Genomic DNA, 20,996 nt, shown 5'->3' with positions numbered 1-20,996 from the left:
GAAACCTGCCTTAATCACTCGCCTTATCTGCTGCGTGGATACAGTTGCTGTAGCATGGGGAGGGGAGGGTGGGGTCAGTAACTCAGCTGTCCCAGTTTGCAGGTAAATTGTTATAGCTGCATGACTCACTGATTTACTCATCTGTGCAAACAGCAGTGGAGTGTCTCCCCCAGCTGACGTCCGAGCCCTTCACTGCAAAAGGTCCCTGCCCCTGCTGAGTGAAGCCAGATGGAAATAGCATGGCCTAGTGTAGCTCTTGCTCTCATCCTGGGGCTAGAGAGCTGGTTTTTAAGTGTCGAGGAAAACCACTACTGAGGCTTGAAACTAACTTTCCTGAGCCTAGAGATGGAATTAACACTGCATGGTGGACTCTCTAGCTAACTAAGGTACGTATCTGGCACGTATTTCCACAGTATCTGAGCACCTCACACATAATCTTCCCCATCTTCACACCACTGACATGCCATGGGGAAGTGCCGTTATCGCCATTTTTGTATAGGGGGAGCTGAGGCACAGAGACTAGTGCCATTTTCAAAAGTGCTTTTGAAAATCTGACTGCAAGTGACTTACCCAAGGTCACGCAGGAAGCCTGTCACAGAGCAAGGACTCAAACCCAGTCTCCCAAGCTCCAGCCTAGTGCTCTAGCCACCGGCCTCTCACCTGACTCCACTGGAAACTGTTCCCACACACACTAATTCCTAGCTGAGGGCAAGTATTTATATTTAACACAAAACTAGGACTCTGGCAGCCTAATACTCGTCAGATCTTGGTATTTCAGTAAAGCTGGGCCGGGTCACTTCTGGGGTGGGAGTCCTAGATGCTGCAGAGAATGGTGGTGGTTCTGCTTTGTCAGCGCTCAACCCAATTCCCCATTAGGGCAAAGGGAAGCTGTGTTGCTGGCAGAGTCCTGCTCTAACTGAGACCTACGTTCTGAGCCCGTGATCTTTATGAAAGCAGCCAGAAAGCTCTACAAGCCGTGGGTATTAACGCTAGCACTGGGATCAGACCCCAGCTTGGACAGCTACATGCTGGTGTCTGAATCTGTACTGTGGGCGGAGTACCTGAGGCTGGGGGACACCCTGTGCAAGCCCCACAAGATTGCCAGCTTCCATGGGTGACTGGCCATCCTTTTCGTGTTCCTGATGCCACCACCTAGGAGTGCTCACACACTCTAGCCGAGTGCCCCTTCATATCAGTCTCCCCTACCTTTGAAAATACTTGTTCCTTCCCACAGAACATTCCAAGGGACAAACTATTCATCCCCCCCAGGAAATGGAATTTGAGAAGCAATTTTTGACCCATCCAGCCATTGAACCTGCTGTACAGTGCTTGGGCTGCTGCCTTCAAATAGGAGGCAAGCCCACCACTTGTCTTTAGGGGAGGTCTAGCCTCACTACCCCAGCAACCACTCTGCACAAGGGGCTTAGTGCAGTTCCCACTCATGCCATTCAGGAGCTGAGAATTACACTGAAGAGGCCTCTGTTCTTGAGAGGAAACTAGCCCCATATGTGTGTCAAACTTGTGAAAACTCTCTCCATTCCCTGCCCGAGTGGTGAATTCATCGCTCTTATGCAGCACTTTTCAGCAGTAGATCTCTATTGGTCCCTGAATTATCCCACCATTTCTGTTCCTGGCCGGGTGAAGGCTCTGCCAGCCTGCTACCAGGAAAGTTACAGCCTAGTTACAGTTGGAATCTTTGCTTGCTTCCATTAGATGATGAGTATTAAAGAACAATCACCAAACAATCTTCCTTGGTTTGCCTGGTATGTACACTGAGAGCTCGGTGTAGGCCACCAGTGCTGACTATGCCAAGATGGGCTGAGCTGCTTCCATTTTAAACTGTCTGCAGCTGAAGTGCACAGACTGGACTGGTAGAATGCCCTTGGTGAGGACAGCACTGCACGAACCTTAACCGAAGGCAGCTGCATAAAGGATGAAAGTCCAAACTAACCTACCTCAAATATGCAACAGGTTGGGGTACATGCATTTCCCAGTATTACACATTATGACCTACAGCCTGGGGCACTTGTCCTTTCTGTGGGGCTTGCAGCAAACTTGCACTCTAAGCACTAAATCCATTCACCTTTGCAAAGCTGTTAGAGCACCAGTGCACCTGTGTGGGGTTTTTTTTTAAACAATCCTTCCCATTTACTCTTTCTAATCTGCCCTGGGAAGGCCAACGGCACAGATGGACCTTGGGAGTTGTGGTGCTGTACGAAGGACAAAGCCAGCACCAGTCTCAGCAGTCTACAGCTTTCCATCCCAGGTCGTGTCTGTCATACATGTTTTAAGCATAATGCCAAATGCTGCTCTCAACCACATTTTGTTTCTCAGTAGCCAGCTCACCTTGACTGCAGCTGTGTGTGAAAACAGCTCATTACATCCTCATGCTGCTATGGCTGACTCTGCCCTGCCTGTGGGGCAGCTGTGAGAAATAAGGTGTCTGGAGTGGCCTCCAGCCACTACTGTCGGATTTAAATGCATGTGCATCTGAAGTAACATCATATAAAACTAGCTCTTACCAAGGGAGGCCTATTAAATAGCTTCAGCGGAGGCTAGATGCCAGTCCCCATGTCTTGTTGCAGGGCCATGGATCGCCTCCTCCTCCCGTCTTGTGCACTCACTTCAGCAGCTCTCACATGCGAGGCTTGAGGCAGAGGTCTGCTAGCTTGGCTCTAGAAAGCCACTTAAAATAGCCCCCTGTAGCAGTCAGTTGCTTGCTGAGAGCCTGCAGAGCGTATGCAGGACCATGAGCCCCGCCAAAAAGCTTGTTTGAAGCAACCCTTCCTGCCCCTCAAGAGCCATAGCCCACCCTGTCTCAGTTTTGCAGAGACAGCCAACAGGGCCATGACTTGACTTGGATTTCTGGCTGATATTTCAGCATTGACAGGGTTTGAATTTGGGTTAGTACTGATCAGGAAAAATGGTGACAATTCAGCACCAGACATCTGGTGCTCTTCAGTTACCACTTCCCATTCCTGGGAACAAGCCATTTTTCAGTCCCACTTTACGGGGGGGGGGGGGGGGAGGTGGCTCAAACATGCCCTAAGGCCACAGGCCAAAGCTGCTTTCGGATGAGGGAGTTCCTGGCTTTCAGCACTGTGATTAACACAAGAGGTCATCCAGACATACGCAAACCCTTTTATGCTCCATCTTCATTCACTCCACCCACTTAAGGAAAAGCACACACTGGTAAAAGCAGCCTGGAGGCGTTCCCCTTGGGTGCTGGGGACACAATAACCCGATGCCCATGTACAGTAAATAGGAGAAACTTTATTTTGTTACAAAAGTAAAAAGCATGAATGGATTTCAAACCCTACCAGACTGGAGCCTAGCTGAGAAGGGGTGGGGTCTCACAGGTTTACACTAGCTCACTTTTACAAACCCTACTTGGTTTGCCAGTGGCTGCTGGAGTGTCAGAGCATCCAGCCTCCTCCCCCTCTTTTCTGCTCTGTCCTTTCGAGAAGGCGGATGGCAGTAGCGGAGGAATCTATACAGGGACTGCAAATGTCACTACTGAAACTACTGCTGCACTTAATCCCTTCCTCTAAACTAGTGTATCCCAAGACACAGAACTTACTGGTAAGTGTTTGAAAGGTGAACTCTTAACACACACTAACTACCTCGGAGACAGGAGAGTCCTTTGCCTGCATACATATGGTGCAAGCAGTTCACGGCTGGGGAGGTGGCCTGCTGGCCAGCTCTGGCAGAAATTCTGCTTCACAAGGCCACTGTTCCAGCTGTGAACACACCGCACTAAACCTGGTAAAGTCTCACGTGCCTGCTCATCTAAGTAACTATAATTACATCTTCAGTCTCTTGCGGGGGAGACCCCATCACTGCAGAGTAAGGCTAGTTCCCAGGAGCCAGCGATGGCCTTGGTTCAGTTGCACGAGTCTCTTTCCAGCAGCAGGAGACGGTAAAAACTCCAGTTATTGCACTCAGAACAGATGCATTTATGGCTTTATGCTTCCAACCCACGGGACAGAAGAGCGTGCCAGCACCACACGTGGGTTTGGAAAGGCTTTCCCACCTGCACAGCGGCTTTCCCCCCTCTCTTGCCACGGGAGGGACCGAGGTGCAGTAGTGTAGCCCCGGCGTGGGGAGGCACAGGCGGTGGTAATGGCTGCTGTTTCAGGTATTATCCATGTCCTCAGGAGCGCTTTAGTCCCCTGAACGTACTGGATTTCCCCCCGTCAGTGCAGAGAAAGGAAAGTGGAGGAGAGAAAGAGAGGGTTAGTACAAGACATCCCAGAGTGAGAGTCAGGTAACAGGAGCGAAAGCTGGAGTGGATCCTCCAAGCCAGCTACAGGAAATAACCGAACAGGCTGGGGTCAGATGAGGGCCAGTCCTGTGTTAGCAGCACAAGCGAGGCTCCGCCAATGCTCTCCTCAGGAGCTAAAGCAGCTGCCCTCTGGTAACACCCACACCCAGCAAGCGCCAGCTGTTTAGACCCCTCAAAACAAGACAGGTAAGTGAGTACTTACTGAGCAATCTCTCAAGCATCATGCAGTAGGAGTGTGGGTGATTAGGAGACTACCACATGAGCAAGACAGCACTCAGCAGGGAGAGGAAAATGAGGGGGCAGGGGTATCGCTTCCCACAATAATAACGGAGCAAGACACATGCAGCCACCATTAGACACTCTGCAGGTGTGTAACTATCCGTTTACACCACAGCTGCTAGGCCATGACTTCCTTTGCACCCACACCTGTTGTGGCTAGCACACGGGAGAGACCACCAGCAGCACCAGCTGTGGAACAGGCTGCAGGGGTCACTGACTGTGTGTCAAATACAAACTGTTCTATGGCCTGTGCTGGGAAGACAGGGAATAGACACGGGCAGGGTCCATCACGCTTCCTGGCAGCTGCGCATTATCAGTGCTCCCCTTCTGGCGGACACTAGCTCATCAGCGGTGTGTGGAAGGAACAAGAAGGGCAGTTAGGCAAGTGTTAGCAGGGCTGTCCTTGCAGAATCTCCAGCCCTCGTCTCTGAGTAATAAGCACTGATGTAATACTACATTCTCTTCAAAGCACTTTTACAAATTACTCACCTGTGTCACAGGCATGTTGAAGGATGAGTTTCATGTTACAGAGAGGAAAACAGGCACAGAAAGGGGAAGTGACTTAGTCACAAAGTGCATCAGTGACAGAGCCAGGATTACAAATCTGTTCCTGGCTCCCAGTCCTGTGATCACGCCACACCTTGCTGTAAATGTCACACCACTGCATCAGCAGGACTTCTCTTCCACCCAGAGCAGCATCTCGTTTGCCATGGCTAAAAGCCACCACTGCAATCCATCCCATCCTCTTTGTAGCCACCATTCAGGACTTAAAGCCCTACTGCCCTAACCCCTCTGTCTGTGCATCCCATCTCCCTCCAAACTAAGTCCAATCGACACTACTCTCTCAACCCTACGTGCTCTAGTAACAACTGGCCTAAACCCAAAGTAATGCACGGCAGCTCTCAGCCAAGCACTTCTGCTCTGCCTTCACTCAGTCTGCAGTGCAGTGCAATGAAAGCTTACTTAATCCTCTGCAAGGCTGGGGGTAATTTACCTACCTACCACACAGCCTCACACGGCTCACTGCCCATCACTACGTTGGAACGCCAGTAGGGTTCTTGGCACACACTACACACCAATGCCTACACAAACCAGAGGGTAGCTGGGGCTCGATGTACAGAGCAAACCATGCAGTGAGGATGAGATGAGTCACTGGACTGGGGAGAGAAGAAGAAAGTGCTCTCTTACCAACTACCCCTCAGAAAGCAGGGCTAACATCCAGAAAGGGGGGTGTTAGATCCCATCAGGCTGTGCAGGAAATGGCAAAGTCCTGGCAGGCATCCTCCTGGGGAAGACACCAGAGATTATGCACTTCAGCATCCACTGGCAGGGACAGAGCAGACTGCGTCAGCGACAGAGCACTCTGTCTCAGGCTGCTCTCAGATCCTGGGACAGCACTGGACTGGGTTAGAGGGAGAGTGGGATGGGAGAAGGGTGCTTAACTTAAGGCCTCTGTAGGAAGATGCAGTTTGAGCTGTGTCAAATTTCAGCAGCCGAATGATGAAACCCCGAGAAACCATATGGCCAGACCAAGTTGCTGGGGTATGCAGCTATGCATACCTTCCAGCCTGGTCCTGCGGGAAGTGATTACAGTGGGCAGGCAAGACTTGCAGCTGGAAGAAGCCATCTAACCTTAATTGGATGGACAGAGAATCATTACTCACCCCATTGCAGAAGCTGAGGAACATGCCTCCGAACCAATAAAAGGAAACAAACAGATCCCCAAGCAGTTAACTTTAAAAATATAACTTTATTACAGCAAATAACAGGAGAGACCGGTTCAAATAGAAGTGAGAGAGTTTGCCTCCCTCTCCCTCCTTCTGAACTCCTGTAGGAGGCAGGGTCAGTTTTCCTATCCCATCCCATCAAAGCTGCAGCCTCTTAGAGTGTAGCTTTACTGACCCTCTACACTCCATCTGCCTGTCCTACCATTACACAAGCAATGAAACACGGCATCAGGGCCAGGGGAGAGTTAGTGCGCCGGCTATTTGTGGCTAAGGGAAGACAGACAGTAACTGCTGTGCGGGATGATTTCTGGAAAGGAATTTTGGAGTGTTGTTTTCCAGACACAGCAGCAGCTTTTTACACTGTTGCATTGATCCGTCTGGGGTGAAGATCAGTCTAGGAGCAGCAAGGGACATGAGCTGTAGCCTGGTGTGTCAGCTGCCCTGCCAGCCTGCCTCACCCCTGAGCTGCCAGGGTCACCCCCAGGGCTCAGGTGGTAGTTTATTCTACATGCTGGTACCAACCCTTCTTCACCTCAGCTGCCAGCAGTGGGAAACATTAACATGGGGTGTGTGTGTGTGTGAGGATACTTCTCTGAGAAACAGCTGGTAAATGCTTTTGGTCACTAACAATAGGGGCTGGCTTTGGACTAGACACCCTGCTGGAAAGGGGACTGACTGAGAACAGCATATGAAGCCCAAGTCGTCCAGTCCCCAGCCACACCTATAACAGGGCAGCAGCACCGCCAACCCCTGGCTGTACTTTCAGATCAGTCCACTGACAACAGCACCCCTGCCATGCCCAATCTCACTTGAATACTGAGCCAGAAACATGAAGCAAGAGGAACATTTACAGGGTGGAAGGAGCAGATTTTTAATCAAATCTCCAAAAAGGAATGGTTTGAAATCGTCCAATATTCTTCTCAGCTAAAGCTTCTCTCAAAGCCCCACCTAAAACCACTGCCTTCTGCAAGAAGCCTGCAGCATGTAAATGCAGGCCCAAGTTCCCAACCCCAGGACGTGGGTGGTGGAGGGGCAGGGCACATCTCATGCACTGCTCTTTGAACAGTCAGGATTTGTGACATTTTCTGGCCAGCAACAAAACTGGGCTACAAAAGAGTGCCAAAAACTAGAGAGGAAGGGAATGCATGGAATGTGAGAACACCATGTTGGGGGGTGCATTTAAATATTGTCCCATTGAAGTTCACCACTGCTCAGCAGACTGACTCACAGGGTAGGGCAATGAGGGGTGCCTTAAGCAATACCAGCCCCTTCCACGCACCCTATGTTCTCCTTAAGTTTGCAGCAGCTGGCAATTCTCTGCTAGGGTGCTGTCATTCACGATGTGCAAAGCAGAATACAGGGGAATACCTCTGTGACAATCTGCCCCCCAAATGCACTGATTAGTGATAAAAGCACAGGTGAGAAAGATGAAAGGGCTTTGGGTCCGATACATACTGCAACGCCCAGGGGTGTCTAACCAAGTGGCTTAACACAGAACAAACATTGCAAATCTCTGCCCTGGTGCCAGGGATACGTACAGCGCTATCTACACCGACACATAAAAAAATACTACCTAGAAAAAAATTTAAAAATTGTGCAAAAATACCCAGCAGCTTTTAATAAACGCATTTCAAGTATTGCTAATGTGTCTGTAACTCTCCTACACACACTCGCCAGTGTCAGTAATCCACAAGGCAGACTGGTGAACACCTGGTAAGGAGCAGCAACAGGTATGGTGCCACCCTGGGGCAGACAGACTCAGAGGAATCATTCCCAGAGGGCCAGCAGGTGGCCCCACTCTCTATTCTACTGGCCGGGAATCCAAACCAAGAGCAGGCTAACTGACACCAGCACTCAGGGTAACCCAATTTGGACAAGCTGTGCCTCTTCAACACCAACATTGCCATTAAAGCTCTTTACACACAGAGCCCACTCACACTTTAGCCACCTAGTGTTGGGCAGAGATCTAACAGGTTATCATTTAAGGGCAACATCTCACAGTTAAACCCACAAAATGCTTTGCTTATTTTGTTTCTAACAATTAAAACTAAGAGCTCCTCTGGGCTGTATCCTTGTCCCTGCATGGCTTCTTACTGGCTGAAAGGGCTACAACACTAGGAAGGGTTGGTCAGCACCTTCTCTGTGACCAGGTGAGAGCCAGTACTCAACAGCAACTGGGATGGCACATCTATTTCCCTGCCTATGTTCAGTGCCCCATAGGGGTCTGGACCCTCAGCGCTCTCCCCAGCACCTGGGAAAGGGAATGTCATCCCAACCAGCCAGCCTCAATTCTGAAAAGTACCGGTGCTGCTGGGAAAGGGACGCTACATATTCCACAGGCCCAGATGGGAACGTAGTTTATACTGACACATGAAGCTGCCCCTCACACTGCTGGGGCAGAGACGGAGGAGGCATTTGTAGCGACACAACAGGGAGACCCAGCTTTCAGCCTTCATCGTCCCCCAAAACCCAACCCCCATTCTAGAATGGAGCACAGGAGATGGGACATGGGCTGTGTCCACCTCCCCATCCTCAGCCTCCACAAGGCACCGCAGCCCATTCAGCTAATCCCCGCAGGAAAGATGGCAGGTCTCTGGAGCGGACACTCCAAGCTTGGATGGTTCTGAGAGGTTGGGGTTTCCCAAGCAGCCCTTCTTGCTTCCCAGCTGTGGTTGGAACCCCTCTCCCTGGCTGAGGCCAAGGTCTTGCTCGGCATCAGGCTGTAGCAGTTGAAAATCCAGGTAAGCCACATCACAGTGAAACAAAAAAAATAAATAAATAAAAAGGTAATGCATGGCTTGACTGAGTCTTTGGCAGCTCTGCACCACAGGGCTGTCTTGCCTGAGGTCAGGGAGATAACGGGAAATGTACTGACTGGAGCTAGGCACAGGCCCTGGACTATATCACAGCACCACTAGGGAATGCCTCCTACCATGCTGGTGTCAGTCTTGGATCCAAAGGAGGGGATTTCACTCTTGGGACTGGACGGGGTCCCGGCATCAGGCTGGATAAATCCTCTTCTGTCTATTAAACTAGAAAACAAGATGGAAAGAGAGAGGAGAGGTTAAAACACCAACGTTCATCATGAAACAAACCCCTGAAGCTGTGTGCTAAGCCAACCAGTGATGCTGTAAAAATGAGCTGCTAACACCTGTTGCATCAACAGTATAATACTGGTACAAAAACAGTGAACCCAATGCTGGGATGCATTAGCAGGAGTGTCGTAAGCAAGACACGAGTAGTTGTTCTTCCATCCTACTCAGCACCAATAAGTCCTCCATTGGAGTAGTGTCTCCAGTTCTGGGCACCACGCTTTGGGAAAGATGTGGACAAATTGGAGAAAGTACAGAGGAAAGCAACAAAAATAATTAAAGATCTAGAAACATGACCTACAAGGAAAGACTGAAAAAAATTGTGTTTGTTTAATTTATGGAAGAGGAGACTGAGGAGGAACACGATAACACTCCTCAAATATGTAAAAGACTGTTATAAAGAAGAGGGTGATAAATTGTTCTCCCTATCCACTGAGGACAGGACAAGTAGCAATGGGCTTAAGTTGCAGCAAAGGAGATTTAGGTTAGACAGGAAAAACTTCCTAACTGTCAGGATGAGTAAGCACTGGAACAAATTGCCTAGGGAGGCTGTGGAATCTCCATCAGTGGAGGCCTTTAAGAGCAGGTTGGACAAACACCTGTCAGGGATGGTGTACTGTAGATAATACTTAGTCCTGCCTCAGTGCAGGGGACAGGCCTAGATGACCTATCAAGGTACCTTCCAGTCCTACATTTCTATGATTCTCAGGGATTTCAAAGGCAGGAAGCAAACCCTGACAGCATTTGATCATTAGCACTGGATAGCTGTGCCTGCCAGCATTGTCCAAAGTTTAGGGAATTTGAATGCAGGCAGGAAAATCCCCTCGGCCAAATCTCATGAGGGCGACTGGAGAGAGGGAACAGACTCCGCACACAGGAAAGCACTTAACTATGGCTCAGACTTTTCTTGTGCACGTTTTTAAACATTTGTCGCTTAAAACTCAAGGTGACCGGCAAGGCTACACGCACCCACCTGAGCCCAAAACACTTAGCACTCTGGGCAGGAAGACGTTTCTTCAAATCTCTTGGTGTGAGCTGAGTGCACCTGGAAGCTGCAGGCTTGTCCGCCCTGGACAGTCAAGTCCCCACTGCAGCCACAGAACCAGTACCATAGTGACAGCAGCAGGGTAAGCTTCCCCAAGTCCTGCTTGTGTCTTTGTGGGGACTGCCAGACAAAGTGTCAGTGGGAGGATGGATGACATGGGTTCCTGACCACTCAGAACTAGAGACAACTTTGTGTCACTACTATGCTAGGCTGGAGTTGGAGAGGCCCCCTACAGCAGGAGCGAAATACTATTATCCCATTAGCAGTCATCTACCTCACAGTGCTCTCATCATGTTTAAATAGATTAGCTCACTTACTGCCATGGACTCCATAGTAACAGTAGCACTGAAAATGACAAGAACCTTGGGAAGTACTTTAGAGGGGAAAAAAAACCCTCCTTAAATCACGGTGTAACAGCCCTCTTGAGCACAGGTTAAGCAACAGCAGACCTTCCCTGTATTATTTCATTACACTTACATTAGGTTAGTATTTCTGGAATGCTCCCAGTAAGTTCAAATTGGTTCCTTCCAGCAAAAGAAACACTGTCTCAAACCTGCTTGGAACATTCAACAGGCTGAGAGCTACAAAATGTGCGTTGGGATTGAACTCCCAACAGCCCAACACAAGAGATTATTTTAAATTTGCCCAACTGCGCCCTCATGTGACTAAACCATGGTAGTTTTATTTTGGGATGGGGTTAGATTCATAGCTGTTAAAGCCAGAAGGGACCATTCTGATCGTCTAGTCTGAGCTCCTCAGTTGGAAGGTGTTCGGTAGGACAGACCCAACATGGGGTTTTTGGTTGTTTTTTTTGAAAGTTACAAACCAGGTTTCATTAAATGATTTTTTAAAATGGAAATACAGTTTAAGCAGTGAACAACATTGCCCCATGAACTCTGCAACCCAGGACCCTGCACCCTGCCCAGGGAAGAGCAGAGGGTGGAACTCACTGTTCTTGTTTCATTATCCAAAACCAGTGAAAAACAAGAAGCAAATAAGCAAAGATGAGGAAATGTTTGGCATTATTCCTTCCTGCTTTAATGACAGTTGCAAATAATTCACAGGTAAGGGAATTTGTCAGGATCAAATTAAACAGGAAATCATTGTGTCCTTTTAAGGCAAGAGTCTCCAAATTGTCTGACGAAGGACAGCATTGGCTACTTGCCAGAAGTCTAAGGTTTCCAGCATACTGCATAAAATGGAGAGGATTGCAGTCAACCCCATCTCTGATAGAGGTGAAGACCTCCACAAGACCACACATCCCAGCATGCAATGCTCCATCTTGATCTGAAAAGCAGCTGCAAGATGCATGTAGAATTCCAGCCACTTAGAGATGACCTGGAAGGGGTTTTGATGCTGGTTTTTCACCTTAGAAATATCAGGAATGTCAAGTCTGCTCTCACCTGGAGATCCTGGAGCTGTATCAAGAGCACATTTAGCAAGAGCCCTCCTGCCTTCTTTGACAAGTGAGGAGTGAGACAAAGCTCTCGCCCTCAGGCGGTCAGTTAGTCATGGAAATTAAAGATTTGTTCAAAAATAAAATAAAGAGCTTTATTTAACCAGTCTAAAATCTGTACTCTCCCGAACACTCAGCTTTCACTGCCCTGAGTCTGGTGAGAGTGTCATTCCACTAGTTCTCCAGTCACCAGACTCTGCCAGGGCAGACAAGACCTGTATTTGCAGTGTAAAAACAAGCAGTGAAGAACTTCTCCATCATCTAGAAGCCAGATGTATTGAGAAGTCCATTGCAGGGCACCTTTAAGCCCAGGGTTATTCCTTATGTAGTGCTAAAGCTCACAGGATGCATCCTTTAGCCCTCCTGAGGTCCTTAGGGCACTGGATTTTTAAATGTCTAAAGAGGAAATGCTAATCTAGTAAATATTTCCATAGCAAGCAATTACCATTAGCTGCCGGGCCCTCCTGTAATGGGCATATCCCACCCTTACTACACTGCAGGGGGATATTCCAGTTGCACTCAGTTTACACCCTACAACGAAGTCTGGAGTGCCCTGAACTAAGCAGATTTAAATTGATGAAAAGTAACAGTCAGCACCCGCCTGTACATTTACCTATCCTCTGGGCCTGAGCCTCAGAATTACCCACCCCACCCGAGAGCCCTGTGCCATCGCTTTGGCCTGGCTCCTGGGAGCCAGTATTAACCTCTCCTGTCTCCACCTCCACATATGGCTGCTGTGTCAGGGCAGGGTGCAAGTCCCGAGTCCAGTGAGGATCGGAGGCTCTTACCTGGGATGGAATGGCCCACACAATACTGCACAGCAGTTGGTGAGGATACTCTTATGGCTGTAGGGATTGGCAAACTCTGAGCCTCTCTTATTTGACCACGACCCTTTGATCTGCAATTGAAAGGACATAGGCTGATTAGAAAGCGACAGCCTGGTGAGAGGGGATGGAGATGGTCAGTGCACTGCCCAGGTCACACGGGAGGGTGTCTTGGACAGTATCATCCACACATTGCTTGAAAAGCCCAGGTCTGAAGTGACAGAAGTGTCCCAAGTCAGGGCAGAGGGGTGTGGAGCTCTGCACTGTGCCCCATAACACGGCTCTCGCTTCCCTGACCTCTAAATCCTCTCCACAGCAGTGTGGCAAGCTGATAGAACGTCCCTGTGCGAGACATAGCTTCCCCCACCCATTGCACCAAGCAACCTTTAGCTGGCCTTCTGCAGCTCGCGTCCTCTCTAGAGCAGTTTGCCCTTTTGCCTTTGCCCAAGCTTAGTCTCAAAGTCGCAATGCCCACTAGTTACACATTTCCCACACCATGTACTATGCATCACACTTTGTCTAGTGGTTGTAAACCCCCCACCCTCCCATCCATCTGTTTCACTTTAGTCATTTCTTGTTTGCCAAATTTAGACTGAAAGCGCTTCCAGGCAGGGGCTTATTTCTGGAAAGCACACAGTGCACTTACGGAGCTAAGCTAACAGCAAGAGGGTTCATAGGCAGCTCTGTTAATGTAAAGAAACCCTTTCGTTTCTTCATGTTGAGCCGCCACAGGAGCCTGTTTAAGGAAACACTGTTGCCTTGAAATCTTAGTCATGTAAGCTGTAGGAATTAGATGGTGTTCCAGATCCTACCTCTGCCCCTGAGCCTCGGCCAGCTTGTGTACAATCACACTTCCCCTTTTTACTTCCTTTCCCCAGCTGCTGTGACAAACAGGCCAGTCAAGCAACACGGGAAACCAACAGACTATGCACCACAGGTTCAGTCACGCGGTGTAACTCCCATTGACTTCAGTGGGAATCTCCGCTGTATAACCGAGAGCAGAAATTGCCCCAAAGTGCTGTTAAATGCACTAAGTAAAAGAGTAGAGAAACCATTCTCTCTGAGACAGCAATTGTGTCACTTGTAACAACAAGGTGGTACAAATATTTCAGACAGAAGTGTGATCTTCAAATCCCTTTAAGCAACCAGACAGACACAAACAGCTATGCTATCTAGATACTTATCAGACCCCCATTACAGTAGTATCTCAGCATGTCACAACCTTTAATACATTTACCTTTATAACACCCCTATGTATCAACTCCCTTTCATAGAGGAGTAATCAAGGCAGAGAGAGAGAGACAATGGGACTTGCCCAAGTCACACAGGAAGTCTGTGGCAAGGAAAGAAACTGAATCAAGTAATGGCCACCCACTCAGCCTCCTTCCTCCCTACTGCTTTCTCCGTGGTCCAAATATTAACAAAGGACACATCTAGACTGGGAAACAGGTCATGCTTCAAAACATGTTAAGCTCTCATGTTTTAACTAACACGATTTTAAACAGGACTTTGCATCTAGCGTACCCAAGGTAAGTCCTGTTTACAAATATGTTAGCGGGTTGTGGTCCATCTTAGGGACAGCCCAAAGGTTAAAGGGTATTAGCTAGTATTTTAAAATATGACCTCTTTTCCTAGTCTCCACACAGCCAAACAACACACACTGCTCTCCCTTTTGAAACCTGAGCACTCTGCCGGGGTGTGCATGCACTGGCATGCTCCGCTGGGCTACTCGAATTAGAGGATAAACTCTGGGGGCATCCCAAAGGTGCGGTCTTTAATCTGCTCTGTAATAAAGTGCCACAAGCACCTAGGGCCTGTCAAGATAACCTCCTCTGACACACTGCTGCAGAGACAGCAACAGAATTTTGGCTGATCTCTTCATTGCTTAGAAAGGAATGGGCTTCATGTCCAGAGCACCTTTCTGGTCCCATTCTATGGAAGGAGAGACACACGGCTACTTACGTCTTCATTCGTCGTCAGGTTGGAGGCGACTAGGTAAGTGTGAAAACCTGAGAGGCCCAAAATAGACCAGACTGAGAAAAAACATATCACCAGCTCCAGCACGGTGGAAAGAGAGTCAAGGAAGCCTCCAAGACCACACACACACACACAGAAAGCAAGGAGAGGCCTCAGGCCCAAGTAATGGATGAGTCAGTCACTGGAGGCACTCTCAGCAACTGTGAGGACTCTCAGTGGGGGGCACAAGCACAGGGACTTTGCGAGGGTCATAAAGGACTCAGCAAGGTGCCCTTGCTTTTGAGTGGCTGGCTGAGACTCCTAGCAAGGAAATGGACTCTCACCCCTACCCCTTCCATTGGGGAAAAAGGGTCAGCCCTGGCTATAGCAAGGAGAGTGCATTCCAGCCAACAAAGCAGGCATGCAGCTTCCTTCCCACTGTCTGTGCTATTCTGCGAGTGCCCATCAAGGGAGAACTCACTACAGCCAATTTAGTCACATCCCCCCTTTTCCCGGTGTCCTCCCACGTGTCAGAAAGGGAGCTTGTTTCCAACCCTCGTCTGTGCATGACCAAGCACATGTACCATGTCTGGCAATGGAGAAAGAGACTGTGTCTTGAACAAAGGGTCTCACCAGCTTGGCTACAGGATCACCACCTCCTCCTGTAAATGCAGAGAAGTCTGCCCGTCCCCCACTGTGGTGTAAGGAGGCTACGTGCATTAGGGTTTGTAAAGTACAGTGAAATGTCCTGACAGAAGGGGCTGTAAATCAGAGAACACTTTTCAGAGAGCTATAGATTTAGTATCTCTGCTCCAATACCCTGCAGGGATACAGCTGTGTCAGTGTACAACAAGGGGAACAGATGGGAAGGTGCAGGCTCTAAAAGGATATCTCGCCGGTGTTGCCTTCAGAGTGGTGACAAATCCACTTCCCTGAGAGCCTACAAAGCAAACAGGACAAAGTATTGAATTCAAGAAGGCTCATTTACATCTCCAGCCAATTTGTCCTGCTTCAAAGTACACACCCATCCCAAAAGGCTTCATGGATCTGCCCAGCTGACTGAGAAACCCCCACAGTCTAGATGCTGGTGTGCAGCATGCGCTCCAAGAGGTTCAGGGGCTGAAAAGCAAGCTGCCTTCTATCAGAGGCCATGACTAGACGTAGATGCAATGTACACATACACCTCTAACCCACTGCAGCCTTGACATACTCTGTAACCTACTTGCTACGGAGGGAAATAATCCACTCACCAAAACTCTCAAACTATTTTCTAAAATAAGGTTTACAGTTCACTACTGCAGCCCTCGACCAGTTCATCCAGATGACCCAGCAGTGAAAGGCCCTGAATCTCGTCATCGTCACCTGAGCCATCCATCACCTAGTCTAATACAAACTTAGAGGCTGCTTCCCTGGATGTGCGAAGCCAGGTGCCCGTGGTGATGGCCTGAGGGCGAGGCACGTGTTACTCACAGCAGCCACGGTACTTACGCAGAGCGAGGTGGGTGACGACACAGGCGAAGATGAAGGCCGTCAGGAAGGAGAGGGAGAGGATGAAGGCGTAGAAGTAGCGATAGTTGCGCTTCCCCACACAGTTGCCTACCCAGGGGCAGTGGTGATCAAACCGCTCTGAAACCAGGCAGCAAGAGAAGGTTATTAGCGCATCTTACTCCCCACACATGGGTGAACACTGCAGAGCCCCTGGGAACCTTGGGGCTACAAGCCAGCCCTTTGCCCTATCCTGCCCACCTAAGATTTTAGCCCAGTACCTCGGAATGACAGGACACCGTCACTATATTTATATAGTGCTTTGCATTCTGTATGTGTGCTCGTCTTTAACTTTATAGGGACACCAACCTTAAAAATCACTTTGCCCGAATACTGATCTAACTAACCGTGGTTTCTTGTAACACCTACAATTACTAAAACTGAAAGACATTAGAGAAAATGCATTTCTATGTCTTCAGTCTGTATACATTGTACATTTGACAGAACTGTGGGGACTCAGTTTCACTGTTCCCTTGCATTAGTCATTTCCCCTATTCATGTGAAGAGAAAAAGCATTTTAAAAGTTAGGAAAATTTGACTGTAAAGCCACAAAGACTGGCAAGGGAACCCAGGGCAGATGCAATATACCTGAAAATACTTCTGATTCTTAAAAGAATGGACTAGATTTCAAGTTGGCAGGGCCCTTTCAACAACACACACACCGCTTTACCCACCACTGAAATGCAGCCACCTCTGAGGTGAAACATATCAACTCTTTCACAGCTCATAGTAACATAACTGGGATTTAACTGGGAATTGGTCCTGCTTCGAGCAGGGGGTTGGACTAGATGACCTTCTGGGGTCCCTTCCAACCCTGATATTCTATGATTCTATGATAACCTAAGAGTTTCATACAGGACGTGAAGAATATCCTATCCAGTTGAAACCGCAGGGGGAATTTAGGATGGCAGAATGAAATTACCCACATGGAAATTTTGCCAAGACACATGGGTTAACACTCCTACGCTAGCAAAAAAAAAAGGACCAAGCCATCTTTTATAACCACAAGCGGCCAGGACCTCCAACTTAGGTTTCACCCACAAAACTGTAACTCTAGCAGCCCAGCACTGCTTAATACTACGGTGAGGCTTTGGTTCAGAAGGAAGAATGCCAGCTACTAAAACCTGAAGCATCCTGGAGGTCTCCCATTCAAGTAATGCTCAGGCCTGACAAAGCTGGGTGGGGCTGCATCCTGTGCCACCAAGTGACACTCGCTGATGTCAAGCCTCATCCTTGAAAGCCATTCAATAGTGCCTCAAACTCCCTGTCTTTGAGCTGTCTTCTTTAGAAAGGTGACCTTGAATTTTGTGGTAGTTCTCAGATCAGTAATTTCATCTGTCTCCAAGCTGCCCCAGCATCCACAACTGTTAGTGCAACATGCTGATTTGAACAGAAGGTTGCACCCATAGGTTAATGAATGAATTAATTAATGACCATTAATAAAGTAACAGTGTGCTCAGTGGACCTGCCATTCACCTATACTCCACCATCCTGCCCACACGTCACACCAGACTGACAGCTTTTTAAACTGCTCCTCCAGAGACTCTAGACTATGCAGGAATCTCACTGCCACACCAATATCTCCTGCTGCATGCCAGTCCCTCTCACATCTGCCAGTTTGGCTGTATCCAACCCTTTTTTTCACTCCTTCATTCAGCCTCCAGCTCTCCCTCCCATCTAGCACCAGGTGCCATGGGGCAGAAGGGCTAAGATAGAACATGCTGGCCCCTCTGCTTCACATTCGCCATGACTGCAACACAGAGTGGCCAAGGGAACAGAGATCCTGCAGCTTTATTTCATACCCAGATGCTTGGCGGTAGGTTTAAATAGGAGATATGCTGCGTTTCACCTGTACAATCCTACCTCGTACTGTTGGAGAGGGCAGTAGAGCACAGCACCTGCTGTGTCCTGGCCCACAGGCCACTGTTGGCACAGTACATATCTGTCATTTGTTTGAAGTGGGGAGAAGGGAGAGAGATTATTTTATCACAAGTTTGTTATTTAGTTTTCAAGCCCTTTATGGTGAAGCAGAAAGGTTTTTGCTCAAGAGCTTAAACTAGAACCCCATTTATCTATGCAGATTTCACCTGCTCCTGAACCCCTTGGACTTACCTACACAGTTATCACAAACACTGCAGTGAGAGGTCCGGGGGGGTCGGAACATTTTGCAGGTATAGCAGTACTTTAATTTCACCACGTATTTGTTTATAACCACTTCCATTGTCCGGGCGGGCGGGCGGTAGGTGGAGGTGCCCATGCTATCTGTGGAGTGAGAGTGAAGTGGGGAGAGTCAGACTCACACAGGCCCATTCCACATGGCACCCCAGCCACTGGGGCCTTGCTCCCCTCTTGCATGGCACAGCTCTGGCTGGTATGCAACTGTGCGGTGCTCATACATATCCAAGCTGAACACTGGAGAGGCAGCGTGATGGAGGGGACTGAGATCAAGATGGGAAGCCAGGACCCCCAGAGCTCTAATCTCAACTCTGTCCATTACTCAGAGTGTTATTTAATCTTTGTGCCACAATTTCCCCTTCTGTTCAACAGGGATGACCCTTGCAGGGCTGCTGAAAGGAATTAACATCAGTCACACTTTGAAAATCAGAGGCAGTATATACATAGTAAGCATTAAAGCAGCACTCTAACACACCTGCTAACATTAACACATCTCTAGAACACAGAAGGAGGAAGCAAAGCTCCTCTCTAACAGTTCTCAACCAAAGGAAGTAACAAGCTGTTAACACACGTGTGATTCTTCTACAACCGTTCTGTGCACCAGCAGCACAGCTACAGTTAAGGAGCAGTAGCCTTTGGGGGGCATCGTCATGGGAAGCCCTGTCCTTGCTCCCCATGTCCCCTGAAGCCAGCAGGGGCTCAGCTCCAGCAGGTGGCCTGGAGCTCAGGCTTGCAGCCAGGGGCTGGGGCGGCTCAGGCTGGCCCGGGGTCGGCCAGCTGGCCGTGGGGGAAGGAGGGAAGGAACAGGGGCAGCTCTTGGCTCTGGGCCGCTGGGGGTGGGGGTCGCTCAGGGCTCCGGCTCGCAGGGCCTCAGGCAGAAGGGGAGTGGCCAGGGAGCTAGCCTTCCTGAAGGGGAGGTTCACCCACCGCCTATGGACAGGGTGGCTTAGGGGCACAGTAGGCTTAGCAGTAGAATTGTGGGCAAGATGGAGGGGTGATCTCTTGACTGTTTCAGACAGATTCCATTGAAGTTTGATACATACTAGTAGCACAAATGGAATTTACTTCCTCCAAGACCATGGTTGGAGATTTTTCAGGACACTGCAAGATACACTTGTGCATGTAGCCAGAGTGTGCTGACCTGGATGGGTGCAGTGGTGGGAAGGATGGCTTTCGACATTCATGCATATCACTTTTTTAAAAAAATAAGCCCTTTGATATCACAACAGGGAGGGCACCACACACCCTTTTATGAGGGCTTCGAAAACCTGATTTGACACAGTCAAGCATGTTAAGAAGAAAATGAATGGATTGTATTAAGAGCAATAGCTGACATGTCAGGTAGCCCCTGCAGTGGGCTAACCGACTAACTACTTCAGGGGATTTTGAAACAGAAAGTGAAGACGACAGCTAGCTAGTTTTAAAAACCACCCACAAAATGGTTGTCTGGGCAGATACAGAGAAATTATATTTCTCTGATCATTTCCAGCAGTGACAGACTCCAGAAGTCTCACAGTAGCTTTGCTAGAGCATTTGTTACTATGGGTAACACACTACAAAAAGCAGGCCATATATTCTGCACACACACACACTTACCATCATACAGCCATCATAAAAACACAAACATACATTACATCACATCAATGCTTGTCCTCTTATAAGAGCTGTGAATACAGGAGTCCTACTGGGCTAGTGACAAATCCTAGCCCCTAAAACATTAATTCCCAAATTCATTACCCTAAATTCACGATCTGCAGAATAGATGCCCCTGTAAATACAAGCTCTAACTAGAGATTTTAAGTCAGTTTCAATCAAGAGGAAGATTCCGCTGGATGTGGATATGAGGACTGTTTCAAATTCATTAATAAATTGTAATAGGACTTTATGCTGGGCACTCTGACTCAACTATTTTGGCTATTCGTTTGGCAACACGGTATGAAGATGGGGGCTCAGTATCTAGTCTACAAGTCAGTTACTGGGATCAGCCACCTATTTCTGAACTCATAAAAGAGGGACAGTCAAATGGGGATTCAAAGAGTGGGTAGTTAGCAGCAGCTGCTATTGAGGGAGTGCTGAGTAGAGTCTTCTGTTGGCTCTGGACTCAGTTGTATGATATGCTTCATTAATATTAAGGCTGGGATTTTCAAAGGAGCCTAAAAGAGTTAAGTACCCAATTCCCATTGAAAAATTCAATGGGAATTGTGCACCTGACTCTCTTAGGTTGCTTTAAAAACCCCAGCCTATAGTTTTATGTATAGGTGCATTGATATTATTGATCAGCACAATGTAAACACAGCACAGTCTGTATAGAACAGCACCCCGACTCCCCTCCGCCCAAGCCTTGGCACAATTACACCTGGGCTGACCTAGCATTATTACAATTGCATTAAAACGAACTGAGACATGCAACCTTTGAGAACTAGCAGAGAAGAGGGGTCTAAAATGCCTTTTTAGGCAAAATAATCTGGGATCAGTCCCCATTGTCTGCATTTTAACATGAGTGAAGATTTGTTGTGGTTTATCAGAAGCTGCTCTGAAATCCACAAAAGCTATCAGGCGTCTCTAGCAGGGCAGCAAGATACTTTGCACTTGGGTAACACATGGGGATGTTC

The 20,996-nt window shown here is 48.5% G+C and overlaps 1 protein-coding gene across 1 annotated transcript in view; it reads right to left on the bottom strand.

Moving 5' to 3' along the window:
- LOC140900498 (T-box transcription factor T-A-like) overlaps positions 1–19,044 on the bottom strand; it is a 53,741-nt gene extending 34,697 nt beyond the window's left edge. Inside the window, exons 1-6 of the mRNA XM_073317867.1 lie at positions 18,322–19,044; positions 16,153–16,290; positions 15,556–15,604; positions 14,671–14,773; positions 12,673–12,782; positions 9,224–9,323 (exon numbers count right to left, since the gene is read on the bottom strand). Of these exons, the coding sequence (XP_073173968.1) occupies positions 9,224–9,323; positions 12,673–12,782; positions 14,671–14,773; positions 15,556–15,604; positions 16,153–16,290; positions 18,322–18,466 (645 nt within the window). The 5' untranslated portion in view covers positions 18,467–19,044. The remainder of the gene's footprint in view (positions 1–9,223; positions 9,324–12,672; positions 12,783–14,670; positions 14,774–15,555; positions 15,605–16,152; positions 16,291–18,321) is intronic.
- Positions 19,045–20,996: the final 1,952 nt, after the last annotated feature.

Source organism: Lepidochelys kempii, chromosome 19 (assembly GCF_965140265.1).
Source record: "Lepidochelys kempii isolate rLepKem1 chromosome 19, rLepKem1.hap2, whole genome shotgun sequence".
NCBI classification, from domain to species: domain Eukaryota; kingdom Metazoa; phylum Chordata; order Testudines; family Cheloniidae; genus Lepidochelys; species Lepidochelys kempii.
The sequence above is the reverse complement of the archived record's forward strand: the minus strand, read 5'-3'. Positions and strand labels throughout refer to the sequence as shown.